Source organism: Eschrichtius robustus, chromosome 16 (assembly GCF_028021215.1).
Source record: "Eschrichtius robustus isolate mEscRob2 chromosome 16, mEscRob2.pri, whole genome shotgun sequence".
Lineage (NCBI taxonomy): Eukaryota > Metazoa > Chordata > Mammalia > Artiodactyla > Eschrichtiidae > Eschrichtius > Eschrichtius robustus.
In genome coordinates, this window is record NC_090839.1 from 31,101,218 (window position 1) to 31,128,397 (window position 27,180).

The 27,180-nt window shown below is 40.5% G+C and overlaps 1 protein-coding gene and 1 pseudogene across 3 annotated transcripts in view; both read left to right on the forward strand.

Moving 5' to 3' along the window:
- ATRN (attractin) overlaps positions 1-27,180 on the forward strand; it is a 170,167-nt gene that overhangs the window by 116,679 nt on the left and 26,308 nt on the right. For 2 of the 3 annotated variants that reach the window (XM_068524863.1, XM_068524861.1), the window contains exons 24-25: positions 481-638; positions 20,974-21,035. In XM_068524863.1, coding sequence (XP_068380964.1) covers positions 481-638; positions 20,974-21,035 — 220 coding nt within the window. Of the gene's footprint in view, positions 1-480; positions 639-20,973; positions 21,036-24,952; positions 25,024-27,180 lie in introns of those variants that run through there. The other variant, XM_068524862.1, reaches the window with a different exon arrangement.
- On the forward strand, positions 17,995-18,360 carry LOC137778584 (membrane protein BRI3 pseudogene; annotated as a pseudogene).

Below are 27,180 nucleotides of genomic sequence, written 5' to 3' on the forward strand. Positions count from 1 at the left end.
GCTGAATCCGTGTCCCTGGTATGGGGGATCTAGAGCACTGCCAAACAGGTTTAAGGGGGCAGTGCAAAGCAAGGGAAGTGTTGTGGGCAGAGTGAATGCCATTGCTTGTTAATAGGATTCTAGTGGTATCTGGATTTTCAAAGCCACATGTAGCCTGTTTCTGTGGGAGGAGTTGTAGGGGATCCTGGTAAAGCCATTTGGGTTAAGGGCATAGGCTTGTGTATCAGCCCTCCCAGCTTCAAATCCCAACTGTACTTCCTGGCTATGTGACCTGAGCCAAGTTACTTAATTTTCCTGAACCTGAGTTTTCTGATGTGTAAATGAGGATAATAGTTGTTAGAATTAAATGAGATTGAGCTCTTAAAGGCCATTTCTGGAACATAGTGTTTAATAAATGCTAACTATTATCATTATTATTAGTGAGGGCAGATTCGGTCCCCAAAAAAAAGTCTCTTTATTTCATTCTTTTCTTCCTAACAGCTGGAACCCAGGCTGGAGAAGAGATGCCTGTTGTTTCAAAAACAAACATTAAGGAGTACAAAGATAGTTTCTCTAATGAGAAGTTTGATTTTCGCAACCACCCAAATATCACTTTCTTTGTTTATGTCAGTAATTTCACCTGGCCCATCAAAATTCAGGTAAGAAGTGCTTTTTAGTCTTATACTTGCAAAGATGGTGAAATGTCTGTAGTGAAACTAAATTCACTAATCTGTAACTTGCAGTAAATGAGATGTACAATATTAATATTGTTTTGCCTTTGTAATATCTGTGGTAAAGGAGTGCTGAGCACATACCATAAAAGAAGATTGTAGTAGGGCTGCCTTAAATCACTTATGAAGGAAATTTATAAGCACTTTTAAAAATAAATTTATTTTTATTTATTTATTTTTGGCTGAGTTGGGTATTTGTTGCTGCACACGGGCTTTCTCTAGTTGCAGCGAGCGGGGGCTACTCTGTTGTGGTACTTCTCACTGTGGTGGCTTCTCATTGCGGGGCACAGGCTCTAGGTGCATGGGCTTCAGTAGTTGTGGCACGTGGGCTCAGTAGTTGCGGCTTGTGGGCTCTAGAGCGCAGGCTCAGTAGTTGTGGCTCACGGGCCTAGTTGCTCCGCGGCATGTGGGATCTTCCTGGACCAGGGATCAAACCCGTGTCCCCTGCATTGGCAGGCGGATTCTTAACCACTGTGCCACCAGGGAAGTCCCTGTAAGCACTTTTGAAAGCAAGTCGATATATAACAGATTTGGTAATTACAACTGTATTTATTTCTTCATTAAGGACTTGTCACTAAAAAGCCTGTAGAGCTACACAAAGAGCTTCAATTCTGGAATGAGTAAGGTGTATATAAATGAAGCAAACACACATAACCAGTGAAAGCTGGAGTATGGAAAGTGCCATATGAGAAGATCCCCAAAATGCTATCAGGTTTTAAAGGAGCATAGGATGGAGGGTAATGGAGACACAGTGGGGGACAGTATAAGGTCGCCTTAAGGGTTTAGGCCTTATAGTCAGACAGATGCAGGTTTGAGTCCTGGCTTGCTCTTGTACAATTCCTGTAGCCTCTCCACGACTTAGATTCTTTGTACATGTGACCTGAAAGGGTAGGTCTAAGGGTTCATGTTGCCTGCTGCAGCCACTGCTGCTATCAACCTGCTCCTTTTCTCTGTTCCCAGGGGACCAGTGCACTCCCTCTTATCCAGGCTTGACCCATGGCCCCATTTGTGCTCTTTATAAGCATCTGCCACTATGTCTTTGAGGCCTTGCCTCAGCACTTTCTGCTTTAACCCCCTTCATTTTGGGTAAAGGTGTGGAGTTCCGGGAAGGGTGGACTTTTGTTTGTTTGTTTGTTTAATTTATTTTTTATACAGCAGGTTCTTATTAGTTATCTATTTTATACATATTAGTGTATATATGTCAATCCCAATCTCCCAATTCATCCCACCACCACCACCCCCCTTTTCCCCCCCTTGGTGTCCATACGTTTGTTCTTTACATCTGTGTCTAAGCGTGGACTTTGGAACGACTGGTTCACCTTTAGCCGTGGAAACGTGGTCACTAGACTGGGGCTCTGACTGCTTGCCAACTTTCAGTAGCGTGATCAAGTGGAGCAAGTCGCCACTGATCATTTGGGATGGGCTTGAAATCTGGTTCTGGTGGGTATGTGTTCATGCCTTGGGACTGTAACTAAAGAGCAGTCAGTCACTCTTTTCCTTTCTGGAATGTGGAGGACAGGCTCTGTGTTGTATTTTTTTCTCACCACCCTCTTTTTCTATTTAGATGGTCCACAGATTTGTTTACCCTCTAATCTGCTTCTTCCTTTGTTCTTGCACACTCTCTGCTTCCCTTCCCAGCTAGCCTTCTTATAAGCATTGACCACACTCCCTGTTTGTTTCCTCTTATCCATTCACCCATCAGCCTGCAACAGTCTGCCTTCCTCCTTCACCACATCCTGAAGCTGCCTGCCACGGTGGACTCTAGTGACTGAATTCTTTAGTCCCGTTCTCCTTCTCATTGCATGATTTGAGTCAGTATCTTTCCTGCCTTCCTGGTCCTTTCCCTGATTCTCTGGCCTGTCTTTTTAAGGAATCTTCTTCCTTAAACACTGAGGTTGTCTGAGATTCAAGCCATGGTTCTCCTCTGTCTTTATCCCACTTGTAAGACTTATTGTACTACTTCTGTACTGGTGATTCTCAGTACTCTGTCTTCAGCCCTGCTTACACTTGAACTCCAGACCAGTGTTCTTGGTTGCTGCCTAGGCATCTCTACCTGGCCATTCACAGGCTCCCTGTACTCAGGGAGTCATTCTTGTGATCTTAGCCCCAAACCCTGTGCTTCCTTTCTAGTGAATGGCACCACTATTTGTCCTATTGCATAAGCCAGGACCCTGGAAATTATTTGCATTTCTGGAATAAACCTGACTTGGCATGATATATGATTTTTTACTTTATGTGTTGCTAGACTCAGTTTGCTAATATTTTGGTTAGAATTTTGTATCTATCTCATGAGTGAGAAAGTCCAGTAATTTTCCTTTCCTGTCTTTGTTATGGTTTTTATATCAAAGTTAAACAAACCTTTATTTATAAATTGAGGAGTTATCTCTCTTTCTCATTTCTGGAAGAGGTTATATAAGATTAGAATTATATGAACCTTGCATACTTGATAGATCCCTCTTGTAAAATCATTTGATTCTGGTGTTTTATTTTCTTTTTTAACTGCTGATTCAACTTCTTTAATAGTTACGGGATGTTTTGGATATTCTCTCTCTATTTGCATTACTTAACATAATTTTTTTTAGATGTTAATTTATTTCATATGTTTTCAAATGTATTGACACAAAGTTGTTCACACTGTCCTCTTTTCTAATCTTGGCAGCATCTGTGCTTAAGTGTATTGAATCATTTACTTAAAAATGGTAAAAATGGTAAATTTTATCTTAATATATATTTACCCCAATTTTTTAAAGTTTAAAAAAACAGACCAGAGGGCAGACAGTAAAAGCAAGAAGAACTACAATCCTGCAGCCTGTGGAACAAAAACCACATTCACAGAAAGATAGGCAAGATGAAAAGGCAGAGAGCTATGTACCAGATGAAGGAACACGATAAAACCCCAGAAAAACAACTAAATGATGTGGAGATAGGCAACCTTCACGAAAAATAATTCCGAATAATGATAGTGAAGATGATCCAGGACCTCAGAAAAAGAATGGAGGCAAAGATCGAGAAGATGCAAGAAATGTTTAACAAAGACCTAGAAGAATGAAAGAACAAACAAACAGAGATGAACAATACAATAACTGAAATGAAAACTACACTAGAAGGAATCAGTAGCAGAATAACTGAGGCAGAAGAACGGATAAGTGACCTGGAAGACAGAATGGTGGAATTCACTGCTGCAGAACAGAATAAAGAAAAAAGAATGAAAAGAAATGAAGACAGCCTAAGAGACCTCTGGGACAACATTAAACACAACAACATTCACATTATAGGGGTCCCAGAAGGAAAAGAGAGAGAGGAAGGACCCGAGAAAACATTTGAAGAGATTATAGTCGAAAACTTCCCTAACATAGGAAAGGAAATACCTACCCAAGTCCAGGAAGCGCAGCGAGTCCCATACAGGATAAACCCAAGGAGAAACACACTGAGACACATAGTAATCAAATTGACAAAAATTAAAGACAAAGAAAAATTATTGAAAGCAGCAAGGGAAAAACAACAAATAACATACAAGGGAACTCCCGTAAGGTTAACAGCTGATTTCTCAGCAGAAACTCTACAGGCCAGAAGGGAGTGGCATGATATACTTAAAGTGATGAAAGGGAAGAACCTACAACCAAGATTACTCTACCCGGCAAGGATCTCATTCAGATTCAATGGAGAAATCAAAAGCTTTACAGACAAGCAAAAGCTAAGAGAATTCAGCACCACCAAACCAGCGCTACAACAAATGCTAAAGGAACTTCTCTAAGTGGGAAACACAAGAGAAGAAAAGGACCTACAAAAACAAACCCAAAACAATTAAGAAAATGGTCATAGGAACATACATATCGATAATTACCTTAAACGTGAATGGATTAAATGCTCCAACCAAAAGACACAGGCTTGCTGAATGGATACAAAAACAAGACCCATATGTATGCTGTCTACAAGAGACCCACTTCAGACCTGGGACACATACAGACTGCAAGTGAGGGGATGGAAAAAGATATTCCATGCAAATGCAAATCAAAAGAAAGCTGGAGTAGCAATACTCATATCAGATAAAATAGACTTTAAATTAAAGAATGTTACAAGAGGGCTTCCCTGGTGGCGCAGTGGTTGAGAATCTGCCTGCTAATGCAGGGGACACGGGTTAGAACCCTGGTCTGGGAAGATCCCACATGCTGCGGAGCACCTGGGCCCGTGAGCCACAATTACTGAGCCTGCGCGTCTGGAGCCTGTGCTCCGCAACAAGAGAGGCCGCAATAATGAAAGGCCCGCACACCGCGATGAAGAGTGGCCCCCACTTGCCGCAACTGGAGAAAGCCCTCGCACAGAAACGAAGACCCAACACAGCCATAAATAAATAAATAAACCCAAAAGTTTAAAAAAAAAAAATGTTACAAGAGACAAGGAAGAACACTACATAATGATCAAGGGATCAATCCAAGAAGAAGATATAACAGTTATAAATATATATGCACCCAACATGGGAGCACCTCAATACGTTTAAGGCAACTGCTAACAGCTGTAAAAGAGGAAATCGACAGTAACACAATAATAGTGGGGGACTTTAACACCTCACTTACACCGATGGACAGATCATCCAAAATGAAAATAAATAAGGAAACAGAAGCTTTAAATGACACAATAGACCAGATAGATTTAATTGATATTTATAGGACATTCCATCCAAAAACAGCAGATTACACTTTCTTCTCAAGTGCACGCGGAACATTCTCCAGGATAGATCACATCTTGGGTCACAAATCAACCCTCAGTAAATTTAAGAAAATTGAAATCATATCAAGCATCGTTTCTGACCACAACGCTATGAGATTAGAAATGAATTACAGGGAAAAAAACGTAAAAAAGACAAACACATGGAGGCTAAACACTACATTACTAAATAACCAAGAGATCACTGAAGAAATCAAAGAGGAAATCAAAAAATACCTAGAGACAAATGACAATGAAAGTACGACAATCCAAAACCTATGGGATGCAGCAAAAGCAGTTCTAAGAGGGAAGTTTATAGCTATACAAGCCTACCTCAAGAAACAAGAAAAATCTCAAATAAACAATCTAACCTTACACCTAAAGGAACTAGAGGAAGAAGAACAAACAAAACCCAAAGTTAGCAGAAGGAAAGAAATCATGAAGATCAGAGGAGAAATAAACGAAATAGAAACAAAGAAAACAGTAGCAAAGATCAATAAAACTAAAAGCTGGTTCTTTGAGAAGATAAACAAAATTGATAAACCATTAGCCAGACTCATCAAGAAAAAGAGGGAGAGGACTCAAATCAATAAAATTAGAAATGAAAAAGTAGAAGTTACAACAGACACCACAGAAATACAAAGCATCCTAAGAGACTACTACCACCAACTCTATGCCAATAAAATGGACAACCTGGAAGAAATGGACAAATTCTTAGAAAGGTATAACCTTCCAAGACTGAAGCAGGAAGAAATAGAAAATATGAACAGACCAATCACAAGTAATGAAATTGAAACTGTGATTTAAAATCTTCCAACAAACAAAAGCCTGGGACCAGATGGCTTCACAGGCGAATTCTATCAAACATTTAGAGAACAGCTAACACCCATCCTTCTCAAACTCTTTCAAAAAATTGCAGAGGAAGGAACACTCCCAAACTCATTCTATGAGGCCACCATCACCCTGATACCAAAACCAGACAAAGACACTACAAAAAAAGAAAATTACAGACCAATATCACTGATGAATATAGATGCAGAAATCCTCAACAAAATACTAGCAAACAGAATCTGACAACACATTAAAGGATCATACACCATGACCAAGTGGGATTTATCCCAGGGATGCAAGGATTCTTCAACATACGCAAATCAATCAATGTGATACACCATATTAACAAATTGAAGAATAAAAACCTTACGATCATCTCAATAGATGCAGAAAAAGCTTTTGACAAAATTCAACACCCATTTATGATAAAAACTCTCCAGAAAGTGGGCATAGAGGAAACCTACCTCAACATAGTAAAGGCCATATATGACAAACCCACAGCAAACATCATTCTCAATGGTGAAAAACTGAAAGCATTTCCTCTAAGATCAGGAACAAGACAAGGATGTCCACTCTCACCACTATTATTCAACATAGTTTTGGAAGTCCTAGCCATGACAATCAGAGAAGAAAAAGAAATAAAAGGAATCTAAATCGGAAAAGAAGAAGTAAAACTGTCACTGTTTGCAGATGACATGATACTATACATAGAGAATCCTAAAGATGCCACCAGAAAACTACTAGAGCTAATCAATGAATTTGGTAAAGTTGCAGGATACAGAATTAATGCACAGAGATCTCTTGCATTCCTATACACTAATGATGAAAAATCTGAAAGAGAAATTAAGGAAACACTCCCATTTACCATTGCAACAAAAAGAATAAAACACCTCGAAATAAACCTACATAGGGAGACAAAAGACCTGTATGCAGAAAAGTATAAGACACTGATGAAAGAAATTAAAGATGATACCAACAGATGGAGAGAGATACCATGTTCTTGGATTGGAAGAATCAATATTGTGAAAATGACTGTACTACCCAAAGCAATCTACAGATTCAATGCAATCCCTATCAAATTACCAATGGCATTTTTTACGGAACTAGAACAAAAAATCTTAAAATTTGTATGGAGACACAAAAGACCCCGAATAGCCAAAGCAGTCTTGAGGGAAAAAAACGGAGCTGGAGGAATCAGACTCCCTGACTTCAGACTATACTACAGAGCTACAGTAATCAAGACAATATGGTACTGGCACAAAAACAGAAATACAGATCAATGGAACAAGATCGAAAGCCCAGAGGTAAACCCATGCACCTATGGTCAACTAATCTATGACAAAGGAGGCAAGGATATACAATGGAGAAAAGACAGTCTCTTCAACAAGTGGTGCTGGGAAAACTGGACAGCTACATGTAAATGAATGAAATTAGAACACCCCCTAACACCATACACAAAAATAAATTCAAAATGGATTAGAGACCTAAATGTAAGACCGGACACTATAAAACTCTTAGAGGAAAACATAGGAAGAACACTCTTTGACATAAATCACAGCCAGATCTTTTTTGATCCACCTCCTAGAGTAATGGAAATAAAAACAAAAATGAACAAATGGGACCTAATGAAACTTAAAAGCTTTTGCACAGTAAAGGAAACCATAAACAAGATGAAAAGGCAACCCTCAGAATGGGAGAAAATATTTGCAAATGAATCAACGGACAAAGGATTAATCTCCAAAATATATAAACAGCTCATGCAGCTCAATATTAAAAACACAAACAACCCAATCCAAAAATGGGCAGAAGACCTAAATAGACATTTCTCCAAAGAAGACATACAGATGGCCAATAAGCACATGAAAAGCTGCTCAACATCACTAATTATTAGAGAAATGCAAATCAAAACTACAAAGAGGTATCACCTCACTCCTGTTAGCATGGGCATCATCAGAAAATCTACAAACAACAAATGCTGGAGAGGGTGTGCAGAAAAGGGAGCCCTCCTGTACTGTTGGTGGGAATGTAAATTGACACAGCCACTATGGAGAACAGTATGGAGGTTCCTTAAAAAACTAAAAATAGAATTACCATATGATCCAGTAATCCCACTACTGGGCATATACCCAGAGAAAACCACAATTCAAAAAGACACATGCACCCCCAATGTTCATTGCAGCACTATTAACAATAGCCAGGTCATGGAAGCAACCTAAATGCCCACCAGTAGACGAATGGATAAAGAAGTTGTGGTGCATATATACAATGGAATATTACTCAGCCATAAAAAAGAAAGAAATTGGGTCATTTGTTGAGACGTGGATGGATCTAGAGACTGTCATACAGAGTGAAGTAAGTCAGAAAGAGAAAAAGAAACATCGTATATTAACGCATATGTGTGGAACCTAGAAAAATGGTACAGATGAACCGGTTTGCAGGGCAGAAATTGAGACACAGAAGTGGAGAACAAACGTGTGGACACCAAGGGGGGAAAGCCGCGGTAGTCGGGGGGTGATGAATTGGGCAATTGGGATTGACATGTATACACTGATGTGTATAAAATTGATGACTAATAAGAACCTGCTGTATAAAAAAATAAATAAAATAAAAATTTTTTAAAAAGCAAGCCTTTTTTTAGACAATGACAAGCTGATTCTAATATTTATATAAAAAGCAAAGTTTCTAGAATAGCTATAACAGTTTTGAAAAGAGGAATAAAGTGGGAGGAATCACTATATGAAATATTAATAAGACTTCATATTTAGCTACTGTAATCAAGACATTGTGGTTATTGTTGGAGAGATAGACACATAGATCAATGGAACAGAATAAAGAACCCAGAAATAGAACCACATAAAAACATCCAACTGTTTTTTGACAGAGGAGCAGTCAATTCAGTGGAAGAAAGATAGCCTTTTCAACAAATAGTGCTAGAACAATTGGACAACCATAGGCAAGTGAATGAACTTTGACCTAAACCTCACATCCTACACAAAAATTAATTCAATGTGGATCACAGGTTTAAATGTAAAATGCAAAACTATAAAACTTTTAGGAAAAAAATAGGAGAAAATCTTCATATCCTAAAGCTAGGCAGAAGATTTTCAGATTTGACAACAAAAACATGACCTATGGAAAAAAATTAATAAATTGCCCACATCAAAATCAAAAGCTTTTGCTCTTTGAAAGACCCTGGTAAGAGGATGAAAAAAACAAGCTATAGGGCTTCCCTGGTGATGCATTGGTTAAAAATCTGCCTGCTAATGCAGGGGACACAGGTTCGAGCCCTGGTCCAGGAAGATCCCACATGCCGCGGAGCAGCTAAGCCCATGCACCGCAACTACTGAGCCTGCGCTCTAGAGCCTGTGAGCCACAACTGCTGAGCCCGCGTGCCACAGCTACTGAAGCCTGCATGCCTAGAGCCCGTGCTCCGCAACAAGAGAAGCCACCACAATGAGAAGCCCGCGCACCGCAATGAAGAGTAGCCCCTGGTCGCCGCAACTAGAGATAGCCCGCGTGCAGCAGCGAAGACCCAATGCAGCCATAAATAAGTTAATTAATTAATTAATTTCAAAAAAAAGAAAAAAGCAAGAAAACAAGCTATATACTGGGAGAAAATATTTGGAAAAAACATTTCTGACAAAGGACTTGCATCTAGAATATAAAAAGAATTCTCAAAACTGAACATTAAAAAAATAAACAATCCAATTAGAAAATGGACAAAAAGTATGAACAGACATTTTACCTAAGAGGATATAAGTATGGCAGATAACCACATGAAAGATGTTCAGCATTAAAAGCCATTAAAGAAATGAAAATTAAAACCACAATGAGAACGTTGTATTCACAAGGTTTCATTGAGTTGGTTAATTTTTTAAACTGGTGAAAAATTGGAAATAACCTAAAATAAACTATTGTAAACATCTTCATTAAAAAAAAAACACACAAAACACAATGAGAGGGAATTCCCTGGTGGTCCAGTGGTTAGGACTCCACACTTCCACTGCCGAGGGCCCCGGTTCAATCCCTGGTCGGGGAACTGAGATCCCACAAGCCACGAGGCGTGGCCAAAAAAAAAACACCCCACAGTGAGAATGAGATATCACTACACACCTATCAAATGGCTAAAATTTAAAATAGTGATAACACCAAATGCTAGAGAGAATGCAGAGAAATTGGATCATGCATACATTGCTGATAAGACGGCACAGCCAGTCTGGAAAATAGTTTGGCACTTACTATACTTAACCCAGCAATTGTATTCCTGGGCATTTATCCCAGAGAAATGAAAACTGATGTTCATACAAACACCTGTATACCAATGTTTATAGCGCCTGTACAGCAATATTTAGCAGCTTCATTCATAATAGCCCCAACTGGAAACAACCCAAGTATTTCTCAACAGGTGAATGGTTAAACACACTGTGCTACATACATATCATGGAATAATGCTCAGCAATAAGAAGAAACAAACTATTGATACAACTTGGATGAATCTGAGGAAGTTTTGCCGAGTGGAAAAAAAATCTGAGAAATGCGCATGCTGCACAATTCCATTTATGTAACATTTGAAAATAAAAATTTTAGACCAAAAATAGATAACAGACCTACTGAAGCTTCACCTTTCTCTGACTTCTTCTTGACCCTCTTTTCAAAGGGTTCATTAGATTAGGTCAGACTTACCCACACTCAAGGGGAGGGGATTATACAGGATATGCACATCAATATAGTAGGAATCTTAGGAGCCATATTAGAATTTTCTCTGCCACTGGCTATATTTGGAGTGGGGCTAGCAGGGTTAGGTTGTTTCTCTAACCCCAGGGAATTTGAGCTCTAGGCTCTAGTCAGTACAATTTCAATTTGATAACATCTGCTAACACTGCCAAGTTACAGATCACATACAATTGTAAAATATTTTATTTGGGTTCTAGTAAATATAATTTACTGACTTGTTTTAAGTTCAGGTTGTTTTCATACTGACATACCTTATTATATTCCAAATCCGATTGAACTTCAAGCTTTGTTTCTTATAGTTGAAAACTGATTAATATTTTTAAGATTCTTAGTGAAAACGACTTATATTGCTGGCGTTTTTCCCATTTGGAAAGAGGGCTCTGTGCATATAAACAGGCTTTTGTGCTAGAGATAGCTTTGCTGTTGCCAATTCTGACTTCTAGTTTTTTTTTTCCTCCCATTGCCCTGTTGCTCCACCCTCTGAAAGTCACTGAAATGGCCATTTCCTTCTGGAGGGATCTCTTCCCCACACTTACTTTTTTAAAGTACTTTTTTCAAGTTTAAGACTCAAAGAGATGATTTTCTGCCTGATTTTTTTGGTCCTCTTTACCTGGACTGGATCACTCACTTGAATAAGATCCACTTATGAAAGCTGCGTTCAGGAGCACTTTCAAAAATAAATGATAGCATGCTCACCATTTAGTTTGCCAGGCTTCCCTTGAAAAAACAGGTAAGTTCTGTTGAAAATATGTCTTTTTGCTCTTTGTTACAAATAGCTGCAGTATTCACGAACAATGTGACTGGACCCTTGGCATCATGTATTCTTGGTGTCTTCTCAAAAGACCCTGATCAATGCTGGTTCTCTCTATACTTGGGACTGTATCTGGGTGTGTGCTGTGTGGAGGGCTGAGCTTGCATCTTCCTGGGCAGATGTGGGCATATTCTCAACAGAGGGGGCTGCACCTTTCTGTATTGCTTTATATTCCTCAGAGCCTTAGTCTTTCTAGGTGTAGTTAGCTTTTAAATACACACTTAGAGACCATATAGATTTAGTTAAAACGTAGAGACTTATTTAAGGAAGAGAATAGGAAAATGTCTAAATGGTTCAGTGTAGGTCATGCAGTTAAATTTCAGTACGGCTTTCAATGCAGACAAAAGCCTTTTTTGTCTTTGATTCTCATTTTTTAAAGCAAAATAACTGAGGCAATTTAATTCTCTACTCAGAAATTCGTGTAAATATTAGTGTTTTAAAAATGGTAATGGTAAACTCAAGTTCTTTCACTCTGAACTGACCCCAGGATTCTTTTCCATAATTAGGAACAGAGCAAAACCTACAACTGCTAACTGAGGGAGTTTGCAAGTAACTATAAAAATCTTTGTAGATTCAGTTTAAAATTGTAAAAAGAAACCACCCAGACTGAAAAGGCCTGTGTGTCAGAGGGTGGTGGGTGTGTTGGGTCAGTTGTGCCTGGTTTCTGGTTGGTTGCTCTTGTCGGTGAGTGCCCCTCCCTCAGCCTCTGCTTTCAAAACATGATTCTAGATGTTCCCCCGAGTCAGCAGGACTCACCTGGCTTCAGCCATGGCTATAGTTTGGGAGGGTAGGTATTCAAGATAGAGAATGCACAGGTAGACATTGTGTGTGAGGTGGGAAGATGGGTGGTGGTGCTGGGATTCTGGCTTGTTACAGGCTCTGCAACAGAGGTTGTTATTGTAATGTGGAACTAGTATTGAAGTCCTCTCCATGCTGGGTGTTTCATTTGCTAGTTTATGTAAGAGGCTAGTGTTCATAAGTGAAGGCAACACAGAATTTATATTGAGAACTGGGCATTCATTTAGATGTTAGAGTTATGTTTATGGATGCTAATAGGATTGTGATACTAAGCAAAGGATGTATGAAACTTTTGTTTGTCTTCACTCAGATGTACTTTTTCTAGTAACAGCTTTATTGAGATATAAGTCACATACCATACAATTCACCCATATAAAGTGTACAATTTAGTGGTTTTTAATATGTTCACAGAATATTTTAGAATGTTTTCATCACCCCCAAAATAAACCCCATAGCCAGATGCAGTCCCTTCCCATTTCTTCCATCCTCTAGCCCCTGGCAACCACCACTCTACTTTCTTTCTCTATGGATTTGCCTGTTTTGGGCATTTTATATAAATTGAATCATGTAATAGGTGGTCCTTTGTGACTGGCTTCTTTGACTTAGCATAGTGTTTTCAAGGTGCAACCATATTTAGTATGTTTCAGTACTTCATTCCTTTTTAAGACTGAATAATGTTCTATTGTATGGATAAACCACATTTTGTTTATCCATTCATCTGTTAATGGATACTTGGGTTGTTTTTACTCTTTAGCTGTTATGAATAGTCAGATATACTTCTAAAGTTTATATTTATTTTATGATAATAATGTATACACATAGCTTCTGGTATTAGATGTCTGTACCTTAAGGATTTTAAAAATTATAAAGCCACGAAATACATTTAGAACTAAACTACTTAAAGTATAAATCTGGACTTCCCTGGCAGTCCAGGGGTTAAGACTCTACGCTCCCAACACAGGGGGTGCAGGTTCGATCCCTGGTTGGGGAACTAAGATCCGACATGCCTCACGGTGCAACCAAAAAAAATAAATAAGAAAGTATAAATCTGTCTTAGTTTCAGATGGCATTTAAACTTCCTGTACAACCTCATGGTTTTCATCATGATCATTATTTATTATTCCTTCTTAAAAGTCTCCTCTTTTCTACTTTTCAGCTGTGGCTTTGGCTGTTTCTTCTCAGTTCTTCAGTGCCATTGTTCCCTAGGGTTTCCTCTGGGCCCTTTTCCCTGGATAGTCCCATCCACACCATCTATGAACAGCACCTATGTCTGGGATGGGTAAATCTTTCTCTAGTAGAACTCTCTCCTGTGATCTCCATAGCTAGGACCCACTAGACTTCCTTTAACATTCACTCACTTAGCTGACTTTCTGACCCAGAGAGGCAGCCATGAGTGGACAGCAGGAGCCATGCCAGATACTGGTAGATGCCCCCGTGCTCCTGGACACCCTGGGAGGAGAAGGGAGTGCCCTGTGGTGCCTGAGTCTGCATGAGGCGGGGCAACACCAGAGCTGAGCCCTAAGGAACATGAGTTCAGTGTTCTGGGTGGGGAAGGGACATGTCCAGTCACTTTCCAGAACTACTAGGAGTTTAGCAGAGCTGAAGTGACTGTTCTGTGAGCAAGGAGCTGGAGAGTAGGGCAGGCCAAAGCTGTCATGAAGAGACTGGGGCTTCAGCTGAGGAATTTGCACTGTGGCCTGAAAACCACTGGGAGTCATTGAAATGCTTTAAGCCAAGAGGTGACCAAGATCAGTGTTTAGAAAGATGCCTCTGGCAGCAGTTACAAAAATGGATTGGAAGGACCAGGGCTGGATTGGGGAGTCTTATTTAGAAACCCAGGGGAGAGGTCCCTCTGATGACCCTTCGGCATATCCCATAGCAGCTTCTTTTCCTCATCTGTGCCTCTGCGGTCATAGACGTGTCTGGTTTTTCACTGTACAAAGATTTCCTTAAGGGCAAGGGCTTTTTTATATTTCTGTGTCCTCAGTGTCATAGCATAGTGTTAATCAACTGTAGACACTCCATAAATGTGCACTAGATGAATGCATAGTTGTAGATGAGAGCTTTATTCTCGGTATCAGAACTTTGAGTTTTTTGGCAACTTTTGTAACATTTATATAGGTAATGGCAGCTTTTTTCTGATATTGTCAGCATGATTGTTGACCAGTGCTGAAGAGCCAGCAGGGGTTAGAGACCAAGAATTTATTGTCCCAGTCTACATAGTGTGGTGTTAGAAGATTGAATTGTTCTAGGTTGGAATCTTGTCAAACTCTCAAAAGAGTTGAGAAGTAGAAGAAAACGGAAGGATGAGGACACAAACATCCCTAATTTTACAAAGAGGGTAGTTAAGGAATACTGGCTATATTGAAATACTTAAGAATGAAATGATAGGAAGTCTGGGATTTGCTTCAAAATAATATGATCATGGGGAAATGGGTAGAGTATGGATGGATAAAATAAGATTGGCCGTGAGCTGTAATTATTAAAGCTGGGTGATAAACACATGGGGTTCATTATACTATTCTCTCTACTTGTTAAAAAGTTTAATATTTTCCACAATAAAAAAATTTTTTTAGGGATAATACAGATGATTGAACAAGAAATAAAGGTCCAAATATATTATTTAACCTCCCAAAACTAGCTGCAAGAATATGCCTCAGCTGGGCCTGCAGCCTAGGCCAGCTGGGACATATCTCAGAACTGACATTCTGTTCTCCTTTGCAGGAAGCACACAGCACTGTACTAGAGTTTTACCAGTTATTAGCCACTGTCGGGCAGTTTTAGAACAATCAGAGGGCAGGAGAAAAACCTCCTCTCCCTCAGCCCAGCATACTTCACCCTAGTGAAAATGGCAAAGGGAGCTTCCCTGAGAGCTACTGACTTCTCCTCCCCACCCCCCAAGCAGGGGTGCATCAGAGGCCTGAGGGCTCCTCCCCATGGGCCTGTGAGGTTTGGGAAGCTGCTTTCCAGTGGGCATGGCTATATTGTCTTCTGCTCCTACAGCCTTTTGTGGGTGCAAGGCACATCCTCTCCCTGAATCCAAGGGTATTATATCCATTTCCTGTCTGTTTTGGCATCTTTCCATCACCATCACCCTCAGGATAACAACACAGAAATTATAACAGAGGCAGTAAATATAGTGATATAATTCTACTGGGGGATTGGGGGGTGGGGGGGTGATGGCCTAAATCACCTTCTAATCTAGTAGGAAGTTAGTAAGTGATGCCTAAAATAAGTAGATCAAGAAGTAACAAAAAACAAAATGAAACAAAACAAAACCCAACTTATTAGTGATAAAAAGATAACCTCCCAGAAGAACTGAACAGAAATCTAATTAAAGGTGAGGGCCTCTGGAGAGAAGCCTTAAGAAGAAGAAGAGGGGCTTCCCTGTTGGTACAGTAGTTAAGAATCTGCCTGCCACTACAGGGGACACGGGTTTGAGCCCTGGTCCGGGAAGATCCCACATGCTGCGGAGCAGCTAAGCCCGTGTGCCACAACTACTGAGCCTGCACTCTAGAGCCCGTGAGCCACAACTGCTGAGCCCACGTGCCACAACTATGGAAGCCCGCGCGCCTAGAGCCCATGCTCTGCAACAAGAGAAGCCACCATAATGAGAAGCCCGCGCACTGCAACGAAGAGTAGCCCCTACTCACCACAACTAGAGAAAGCCTGTGCGCAGCAACGAAGACCCAACGCAGCCAAAAATAAATTAATTAATTAATTTTTTAAAAAAAGAGAGAGGAGGGGGTGGGGAGGAATCATTGTTGATATTTCAACCAGGTATATGTAGTTCTTAATGGTTTTTAAATTATTGATGAACATGATGGAATGAAATAGGGATTCTGGAGAGTGGTGAAAATGAATGGCTGGAAGGAACTTTGAGGAAGAGAGCCCAGAGGTTGACAGTGGACAGACGGTGAGTGTTAGCTTACATGTCAGGAATGAGCAGGTTGGTAGTGTTACCCAGTCTTGAGGCTCTGACCAGAGCTTGGGTATATAGTTTCTGTGCCTGCACAAACCAGCATTAGGTGGGTGGTGTGTGAGGCCAGGTGATGGTCACTGGGATCCAGTCCAGGGCCTATGGTCTCAACATAGAGTTCCATATAGAACTTAGGTTTAGAAAAAAAAAGTTGTTTTGTGTCACAGCAAAACTCACGGCAGTGGCAGCACTAGACTCAAGTTAGGATATGCTCAGCCAGTAGTCATAGAATCTTCCATCCTTGGCACAGCTGAGGCCTAGACTGGAAAGCTGTTTGTAAACAGGCCTAAGTTCTCATGGGAGGAATCAGTCCTCTCCTGGCCTTGCAGTGTTCAGAGTTATGTGGCAAGATTGGCAAGGAGCCAGGAGCCAGAGGGCAGCCATGACCACTTGAGCCCTCTCTGGTCCTAATGTCGGGTCTTCAGCATCTGCAGAGCCTGGCCTCTTGGGGAGAGTTGAGGAGCAGATGGGCCATAGTCGGGAAGGGTTCCCTGGCCAGGTGGAGCTGAGCCCTGGTGGAGCCGCTGGCCTCAGGGGGCCAAGGGAGCAGCCCACAGAGATTCTGCCATGTGCATATAGACCTTGGGTTTTCTTAAAGCCTGACGAGTGCTGCCTTGAAGCTAGAAAACTTCACCTCGCAGGGCAGCCAGCTATCCTTTCGCATCCTCTCCCTGACTTAAATGCTTGTAACAGTGAAGATAGTTCTTGGTGGAGAAGATAAAAGCAAATTAGAGGTTCTCCCTTTTCAGACCTTCTATATTAAACAGTGATCTTTCCCTATTCATTCATTCATTCATTTGTAACTGCTTTGTGGATTGTACGTATAGATGCAAAACACCAGTGTTAAAAAAAAATTGTTTTGTGGCAGTTGAGTATAATAAGTGTCATATTCTCTTACTTTTACAGTAAGCTTGGGCTCAGCCTATACCCACCATAGTTGATGAAATTCATTCTCAGCCTGTATCCACAGAGCCCCGTCCCCTTCCCTCAGAGACATGCAGAAACCTCAGGGCTTAACTGAGTCCAGAGATTTTCATTCACTGACTGCTACTCCTGGTGCCCTGGCCCATGGCCATGAGGTTTGAAGGCAGCTGTCCTCACTCCCATATGTGACAGGCTTGGGTGCAGAATGATCGCTGGTTCTTCAGAGCCTCACCAAGGCCTACCGTGCAGTTACTCCTTATTTCTCTGTACTTTCAAAACTCTAAAACATCCTCTCCATTTCCTTCATTTCCTTCCATTTCCTGGTTTTGAGGTTTGGGCCAGGCCATCTTTCTATACCGCCACTTCCTCACCCCACACCCACCCCTGGGGAAGATCCACCGCCAGGCGTCTGGGAGTCCCCCTGAGTCCGAGCCGGAGCCGAGTCCAAAAGGGAGCGGGGGCGCGAGCGGGAACCAGGCTGGGCCCCGTGGGCGCCACCCGCCATGAACCACAAGCCCCTGCTGCAGGAGCAGCCTCCTGCCTACAACCTGTAGGGCGGCCAGGGCTACTTTGTGCATAGCCCACACCGCTACGGCGCCCTCCAGCCGCCGCCCTACCCCTACCTCCTCACAGGGTTACCCACCTACCACCCCAGGGTCTACAACATCCACAGTCGGAATGTCACCCGGCACCCTGCCAGTTCCATCGTTGTCGTTGGAGGCTGCCCTGTCTGCAGGCTCGGGGTTCTGGAGGACTCCTTCACCTTCCTGGGCATCTTCTTGGCCATCGTCTTGTTCCCCTTTGGGTTCATCTGCTGTTTTGCCTTGAGGAAGTGAAGATGCCCCAACTGTGGAGCAAACTTTATTTAAAGGAAACAACACACCTGGCTTTCCCACACCCAGTTATGTTTTCCTAATTACACCAACCCCAGTGCCCAGGACGTAAGGCAAGGCTTCCCGTCCTGTGTAAGGTAGCAAGAACCAAACAGGGAACCAGAAGAATTCCAGGGCCACCTTTTCATCGAATGGTGCTGAGCGATCGTTTGTCACCGTCAGTCGGAGTTTCACAGTAGCAGAGGGGTTTTCTCCACTGGGAGGGTAGAAAAAAAATGTTGGCAGAAATACTCCAAGACAGGGATTTGATTTGAAAAGAGCTTATAACTACTGCTCTCGCTCTGTAAAATTATATAGCTTATATAAATTCCAGACATTTTCTGAAGGAAAAAAAAAGAACCTTTGCTTCTCTATGAAACCTTATAACTTTGGAGACTTACATGATAAACATTCAACAAAAGAAAACCACTTTTAGAGTAGTGTGAGTCTTGGGGACCAGCCACACTGGCAGCAAGTTTATATAGGTTCTTTTTTTTTTTTTTTTTTTTAATACATTTATTTATTTATTTATTTATTTATATCTTATTTTTGGCTGTGTTGAGTCTTCATTGCTGCGCGCAGGCCTTCTCTAGCTGCGGCGAGCGGGAGCTTCTCATTGCGGTGGCTTCTCGTTGCAGATCATGGGCTCTAGGCTTCAGTAGTTGTGGCACACGGGCTCAGTAGTTGTGGCTCGTGGGCTCTAGAGCGCAGGCTCAGTAGTTGTGGCTCATGGGCTTAGTTGCTCCGCAGCACGTATGATCTTCCTGGACCAGAGCTCAAACCCGTGTCCCCTGCATTGGCAGGCGGATTCTTAACCACTGCGATACCAGGGAAGCCCTATATAGATTCTTTATGATTTTAAATTGTATGTGAATGTGGTGTGGCTCTACTTTAGCAAGAAATCAGGCTAATGGTTGGGATCCCAGCTGCCCTTAGGAGTGTTATGTGGCACAGGACACACAGACACCTGATGGGTCTTCAGAAGGTGCCATTAGCATCCAAATTTTTTGGCACCCTACAGTGAGTATAAAATCACCTCATGGATTTCTTTAAAACACTGAGGACATACTAATGTTTTAAAAGATTAAAATCTAAACAGAATTGGATGCACTAAAATCTGTTTCCTTCTCCTTCTTTATGTCTTGTAACCTGGACTCTTCATTCCTCAAGACTGAGTAAACTCGTTTATGTAATTGTTTTTCCCCAGTCTTATTAAAAACCTTTATATGAGGACTGTAGCCATATTCTGCCGTTTTCCTTCTCTCAAGGAACCTTCTTATTTAGGATGATTACTATAATAAATGAAGGAAACAAAGAATATGGTTTCTCCTTGTCTATGATATCAAATCTATGTATCTTTGTATTTCTGATTATAAATGGTGGCTAGAGGGAGGATACAAAAACTTCAGATTCTATGCCCCATAATATTCTATGGCCTGAATAGGTAATATTGGACCTTTATTTAAATGTCAAAAAGAAAATAAGAGCATCAAAAAGGAAAGCAGTGGAAGCTTCTCCTCTCTTCTGCCTCTGTGAGTCTATGAAAGGAGTGCAAAGCACTGAATTGTTACTGTGCTGGGGCCTAGGCTGTAGCACTTTCCTTGCATTGCTGTAGGATGGGAGTTGACGAGAGTAGGTGCGGGGGGAGGTAGGGTGGGATTAGGAAAAGAAGACGCTAATCATTTACTTACGTGACTCTTGTCATACTTACTGCCTTCATTTCAATAATTACCATCTTATTCAATAATTGTTTCATTTATAGTACCATTATCTCCCCAAGGAGGGCTGTGGTCCCTTAAAAATAAGCAGAGAACACACCATAACATCTGGCTAGTACCACGTGTGTCATAGGGTAGTAAGGACACAATTATCATACTTACTAATAAATTCTAAGGTGCACATTTTTTCATGCTCTAATATCTCTGAAATCATGATACATCTTACAATGATTTTAAAAGCAGTGTGTCATAGTGTAACTGACAGTGTTTTCTTAATAGTACACAAAATAATGCCTGTTTTAGTGGTGTCTTAGATTTGATGAACTACGTTAGGGATTTTATAATATTCTTGGTATAAAATTATTTAAGTTCAAATTGGTGTTATATTGATTGTCAGATGATATTCAGTGTAGTGAAACTTGGGATAAGGTTTTTTTTTTTAAAAAGGACGTTATCTTGAAGTGAGTACATTAAGTGTCAAAGGCATGAAGGGCACAAAAGGAAGCTGCCCACCTCGCGGTAGATCCAAGAATTGGAATTTGAAGCAAACGAGAGCATTTTGTCTTGAAAAGGGCACAAGGAGGTAGCAAGTAACCTGACTTGCTTGTCATTGGGGTCATTAGCAGGAGTCTGAGAAGTCTTCCAGGTCAGACTAAAAACTGAGATCTGGTGTCAAGAGCAGGGGGACTGTAGGGGTTTGTGTTGAGTCTCAGAATATCACTTTTGTGTGGCAATTAAGCAAGAAAAACTAAAGGGATGAGGTGCTTTTCCTCAAGTGAAAAAATTTCATTAATCTCTTCCTGAAATGTTAATGTCTTTCTGCTTCAACGAGAAGGCTGAGTTAATGGTGCTGTCTTATAACCCAATCACTCTATGTGTTTTTCTGTCACAGATTGCCTTCTCCCAGCACAGCAATTTTATGGACCTGGTACAGTTCTTCGTGACCTTCTTCAGGTAATTGCAGTTATACAAACTGTATCTGTTCTTTTGATTCAGGCACTTAATTTCATTAATTATCAGCCCATAAAAGATAAATGAATAATCCTATGTTTGCACAACAGATCAAACTAACTTTATATGTATTCCTGAAAAGTTACATGTCGGTTACAATACTGTAAATTCAATCTAATCTGATAAAATGAAGACATTTGGTTTGTATGTTCTGGCTTTTTGCGGCAGCTTTTCATGTACCCTATACTAAATGTAGGTAATTTAGTTCTTCATATGGGGAGGATTTGGGGTTGAAATAACATGTAATTAATAATGATTACTGGTGTGTGCTACATATATGCTTCTTCTTGTTCACGAGATGTTTCAGGTGATTATCTAGAGTTTTAAAGCTAAAAGTGATGTGTTAGGCCCTGAGATTCTTTTGTTTTTATACGGTTTTTTTTCAGTTTAATTTTATTTTTAAGAAAATACTATTACACATAATTGAAAAAGTGCTACAGTGCAAAGAGAAAGCGACAGCATCCTGCCCCACACCTTCCCATCTTCACTGTCCCCATTTAAATTATTTTAATTGTTTTTTACTTCTCCATGCTTACACTTTTTTTTTTCCAAAGGAGAAAAATTATTTAATTTAGATAAATGCAAAAATGGATATTCAATATATTTCAAAATCCAATGCTGATTTTTTTTTAATCTAAAGCATTGCATTCCTTTCTATTTCACCACTTAATATCATAGTCATTATTACTATAAAGTATTTTCAACATTAGACAAGGAATTATACAGTTAGGTACAATATAACTTTCTTTCATGGCTGGAACAGATAGGGTAAACTTATTCAATTTACCCACTCTTTGCCCAATCTTCTGACAAATCCCACTAGGTTTTACCCTAATTAACATAATTTCCTAACGTTTTGCTCTGCCTAATGGATTTTGAGTATGTTCAACCTTTAGAGGCATCCGTGTCAGTGGCTTACACTCTTTCTTGATTTTTCAATTCAGTTATCTTTTGATGTCCTACTGTAGAAAGATTTATTATCTTATGTTACCTCCGCCAGGACCCCCCCACACACTATAAACACATAGAAATTCCCCTTCCTCCCACTCGTGTAATATAGTTACATCACAATGTTTGGCTAAATCAGGAGTCCCTATTTATGTTGTTATAATCATAAAAAACCTGTTTGCAGCTGAGTTGAACTATAATTATACTTCCCCATTTTTTGGGTGGGGGAATCACTCTTTGCTTATCCTAAATGTAATATTTGCCATATTTGGGGTTTTTAATTGTTTGGTTTTCTATGTAGCTACCCCTGATTCACCCCTATACTCTGACAGAATTGAACAATCTCTCAGTATGGTCAAACACAAGCAAGTACTCTCCTGGTTTTAGTTTCTCTTGGAGATTTCTGCCCTAGAACCCTAGCCTGCTGCTTCCAAGTGCACTAGTTGTTTTTGAGGCCTGCTGCACAACTGTCGTCTTGGGAATTTCTTTTGCCTTCCTCTTATATTAAAGTCTCTGTCTCCTCGATCCCATGTCTTTGTCTCCCTGTTTATTCCCTCCTTATATTGGGGCACATTCTCCAGGAAGTTTCTAAGAAAAGGTACGTTTGGAGGTAACTTTTCTATGACCTTCCCTGTCTGAAAATGTTTTAATTTTACCCTCACATTTGATTGAAAATTCGAATACAGAATTCTAGGTTAGAAACATCTTCCATTAAAATTTAGAAGGCGCAGACTTCCCTGATGGTCCAGTGGTTAAGATTCCATGCTTCTGGGCTTCCCTGGTGGCACAGTGGTTGAGAATCTGCCTGCCAATGCAGGGGACATGGGTTCAAGCCCTGGTTTGGGAAGATCCCACATGGCGCGGAGCAACTGGGCCCGTGAGCCACAATTACTGAGCCTGCGCGTCTGGAGCCTGTGCTCCGCAAGAAGTGAGGCCGCGATAGTGAGAGGCCCGCGCACCGCGATGAAGAGTGGCCCCCACTTGCCGCAACTAGAGAAAGCCCTTGCACAGAAACGAAGACCCAACACAACCAAAAATAGATAAATAAATAAGCCTACACCTTTAAAAAAAAGAATGAGCTTGTAAAAAAAACAGATTCCACACTTCCAGTTCAGGGGACATGGGTTCAATTCCTGTTTGGGGAAGTTCCACATGCTGTGCACCATGGCCAAAAAAAAAAGTATTGAGAAGGCATTTTGCTGTTTCTTCTTGTTTCTAGTATTAATATTCAGAAGGTTAGTGCCATTATAATAACCACTCCTTGTATGGGATCTGTCTTCTCTCTTTAAAAAAAATATATTGAAGTATAATATAAAATTACAGAAACACTTAGAAATCATTAATGTCTAGCTCAGTGAATTATCACAAATTGAACATGCTCATGTAACCACTACCCAGGACAAGAGTTTTTTTCCCCATAGGGTATTACCAGTACCCAGTGTCCTTTTTGACCCATCTCCTAGAGAAATGGAAATAAAAACAAATAAACAAATGGGACCTAATGAAACTTAAAAGCTTTTGCACAGCAAAAGAAACCATAAACAAGACTAAAAGACAACCCTCAGAATGGGAGAAAATATTTGGAAGCGAAGCAACTGACAAAGGATTAATCTCCACAATATACAAACAGCTCATGCAGCTCAATATTGAAAAAACCACAGATTTAAGGCATGTGGGATCTTCCCGGACCAGGGCTCGAACCCGTGTCTCCTGCATTGGCAGGCGGATTCTTAACCACTGTGCCACCAGGGAAGCCCAGATGGTCCTTAATTTGTATTGCCAATGTCTTTGCATTTTTCTGTGATACCTCTGGGATAATTTTTATCCTAAAATTGCTATATCAAAATGCAAAAACACTACCAAATAGCCCCTCAGAACAGTTGCATGAATTTACACTTCTACAGCAGGAATGTAATTTCTCTTACTATTTCTGCCTATTTCTCTTACTACCATTAACTATTTTTCATTATTTTTAATTTTGCCAATCAGGGAGGTGTCATTGGTACCTTGTTTTAATTTGTATTTGTTTATAAATGATATTTACTAATCTCTTATACCTTATAGTTCTTGTTTTGAATTATCTGTTTGTATCCTTTGTTCATATTTCTATTGGGATGTTCACCTTTTTCTTAATGAAGTTTAGGACCATCTTTTAACCCTATTTATGGTATTTTTCACCAAGCAGATGTGTCAGTTTTTTCCTTTATTTTCTTCATGAGCATTTTATCTATTGTTATTTTTTTTTTATTTTTAGGTGTTCCTTTATCTATCTTGAATCTATTTGAATTATAGCTTTACTATATTTCCATACAGATAGGCTTCAGAAACTTGTCAATGAATGAAAGCAGGATATTAATTACCTCAACTCCAAAGCCACACCATCCACTAGGCCAGGAATTCACTCTCTGTTTTATTTTTCAGAGTATGCCCATCTTAGCTCATTGGAGCTCTGTCCTAAATGATGCAATGCCAGCAATATGGAATGCTGGAAATGTGATTACCCTTTCTCCCATTCACAAGGAGGTATCTTCTTTCCACAGAAATATAGATTTCAAAAGGAAATTGCCCTCTCTAATGTTAACCACAGAAAAATTAAAATCTCAAAATCTTTTCCCACCCCTCCCAACATTTTTTTATTATGCTCACTCACTGACACCAACCATCTTCCACAGTTCCTCCAGAGTGGAACCAGTGAATCCTCCTATATTCTTGCAAATTCAATATTTCTTGAATCTTTGCACTGTGACTTCCACCAAATTATAAGTCCCTCCAAGATAGTTGTCATCCCCTTCCTTTTTGGCCATGTGAGCAGTGGGGCTTGGGAGGGTGACACACTTAAATAGTTCTCCTCTGCATTTGCCTCAGGGGTACTTAGCTGATCCCACTGACCTGTCATATTCTTACTCTTTCAGAACCCAGCCTGTCTGCTCTATGAAGTCTTCTTCTGGCACATTCACCCCATAGTCCACGTCTTCTTGGACTCCACCCTACCCATGTTTTTATTATACCACGTAATCACGCTTTAATGCAGTTATTTAACAGTCTAGCACTTAAGGGCAGCCTATATACAAATGAACCTGTAATTTGACATGCGAAGATGAACAGGGCTAATTAGAGGCCTCTCCTACAAGTTTTAAATTGGGTTCTGAGAGCCTGAAACAGTTCTCGTATGACTCTCAGCACTAACTATACTTTAGAATTCACCTGAGGAGCTTAAAAAAGAAGCAGCAGCCTGGGCCCTGCCCCCAGAGATGCTGATTTAATTGGTCTGGTATGGGACCTGATCATCATGGTATTTTAAAGGCTCTCCAGTGATTCTTATGTTCAGCTGGCATTAAAAACCCCTGAGTTAGCTGAAAGTTGTGTGGATTCAGGGGCTGGGGCAGTATTACATCCATCCATATGCAAGCTAAAGCATAGGAGGTCAGATGGAAAGAAGATCATTAACTACTGAGAGGATGTGAGCATGGCTTCAGCTGACAGCTTCATGATTCCTGTTCCTGCAAGAGCAGGTGGCTTTAGGGCTCTGAGAGAGCCCTGTAATTATTCCCCCACCACCAGCCAATGACCACCACCTGGGTAGAGGTTATCTGGAATTTAAATTCTAGACTGTAATTATTTTACATAATATAGGAACAGTTTTTTTAAGTTCTACTGGTTTTTTCTTGCACCATTGAATGTGTCCCATGTCTTGTCCTTTGTTGGATGTTGTTGTTATGCAGAACTATATCCTAGAGTCATTCTCTCAGAAAAGATCTGAGAAAGAATTTGATACTTGGGGAGGACCTTTTATAAAGTCTGAAGACTGGAGTCTTGAGTTTTGCAACATTGTCTTCTATTTCTTTGTTTCCTCACCTTTAATTCTATTTGCTTGCATTCTGGACTTCTCTAGTAGATGAATGAGTACAGCTTTGGATCTGTCCTCCATATTTCTTAACTGAACTCTCATTTCTTTTTCATTTTCCTTTGCACTACATTCTAGATGAGCTTCTCAGCTCATTAATTTAGTCTAGTGTTGGGTCCATTTCTTTTGTTGAGTCATCTGATTAGGTTTTTTTATTTTAACATTTGCATTTTATTTCTAATATATGTTCCTTGTAGCCTTTTTCAATTTTATGAATGCAGTTTACTTTCATATTCCTTTGTGAGATTAATAAATATTATTATTTTATTTTGAAGTCTTATTTTATGCTATTAATAATTGTCTCCTCAGATGCTGTTTGTTGTTGTTGTTGTTTGGTACCTCTCTTTCACAATGCTGGTTTTCCTCAAAATGTCTGATTTTTGGTTATGTTGAAGATTCTGTGTTTACCTGTGTATGGTTGCCATTTCTGTCTGTCACAGCCTCCAGTGAGTATGGAGTATGGAGGCAGAGTGTGCTGCTGGGTTAGGTATATTGTTAGTTGGTCTTCTGTATGAGAGGGTATCCATCCTGCCTGGCCTCTCTGGCCCCAGGACCAGAGCTCACTGCCTTAGTTGCTCTCTTCCATTGCTCAGCACAAGCAGGGAGGAGGGAAGAAGCCATCTGGTGTGGCCGCTCTGAATGCAGCTCCCCCCCAGCACTCTGGCAGTTCTCCAGAACCCCCTCCCTCCTTGTATCCATATACTCTAGACTGACTGACTGACTGACTTCTTCCTTCCTTCCTCCCTTCCTCCCTCCGTCCCTCCGTCCCTCCCTCCTTCCCTCCCTTCCTTCCTTCTCTCTCTCCCCCCCTTTCCTTTCCCTCTCTCATACACTCACTCTCTCTTTCTCTCTCTCTCTCCCCCTCCCTCCTTCCCTCCTTCCCTCCTTTCTTCCTTCCTTTCTTTTAATTTTTAGAGACTTTATTTGTTTAAAGCAATTTTAGGTTTACAGCAAAATTGAGAGGAAGGTACAGAGATTTCCCATATACCCCCTGCCTCCACACATGCATAGCCTCCCCCATTATCAACATCACTTGCCAGAATTATACATTTTTTACTAAAGATGAACCTGCACTGATACATCATAATCATCCAAAGTTCATAGTTTACCTTAGGGTTCGCACTTGGTGTTGTACATCTGTGGGGTTTGGACAAATGTATAATGTCATATCCATTGTCATAATATCAGAGTATTTTTACTACCCTAAAAATGGAGCCCCTTTTTTACTTTTTAGCT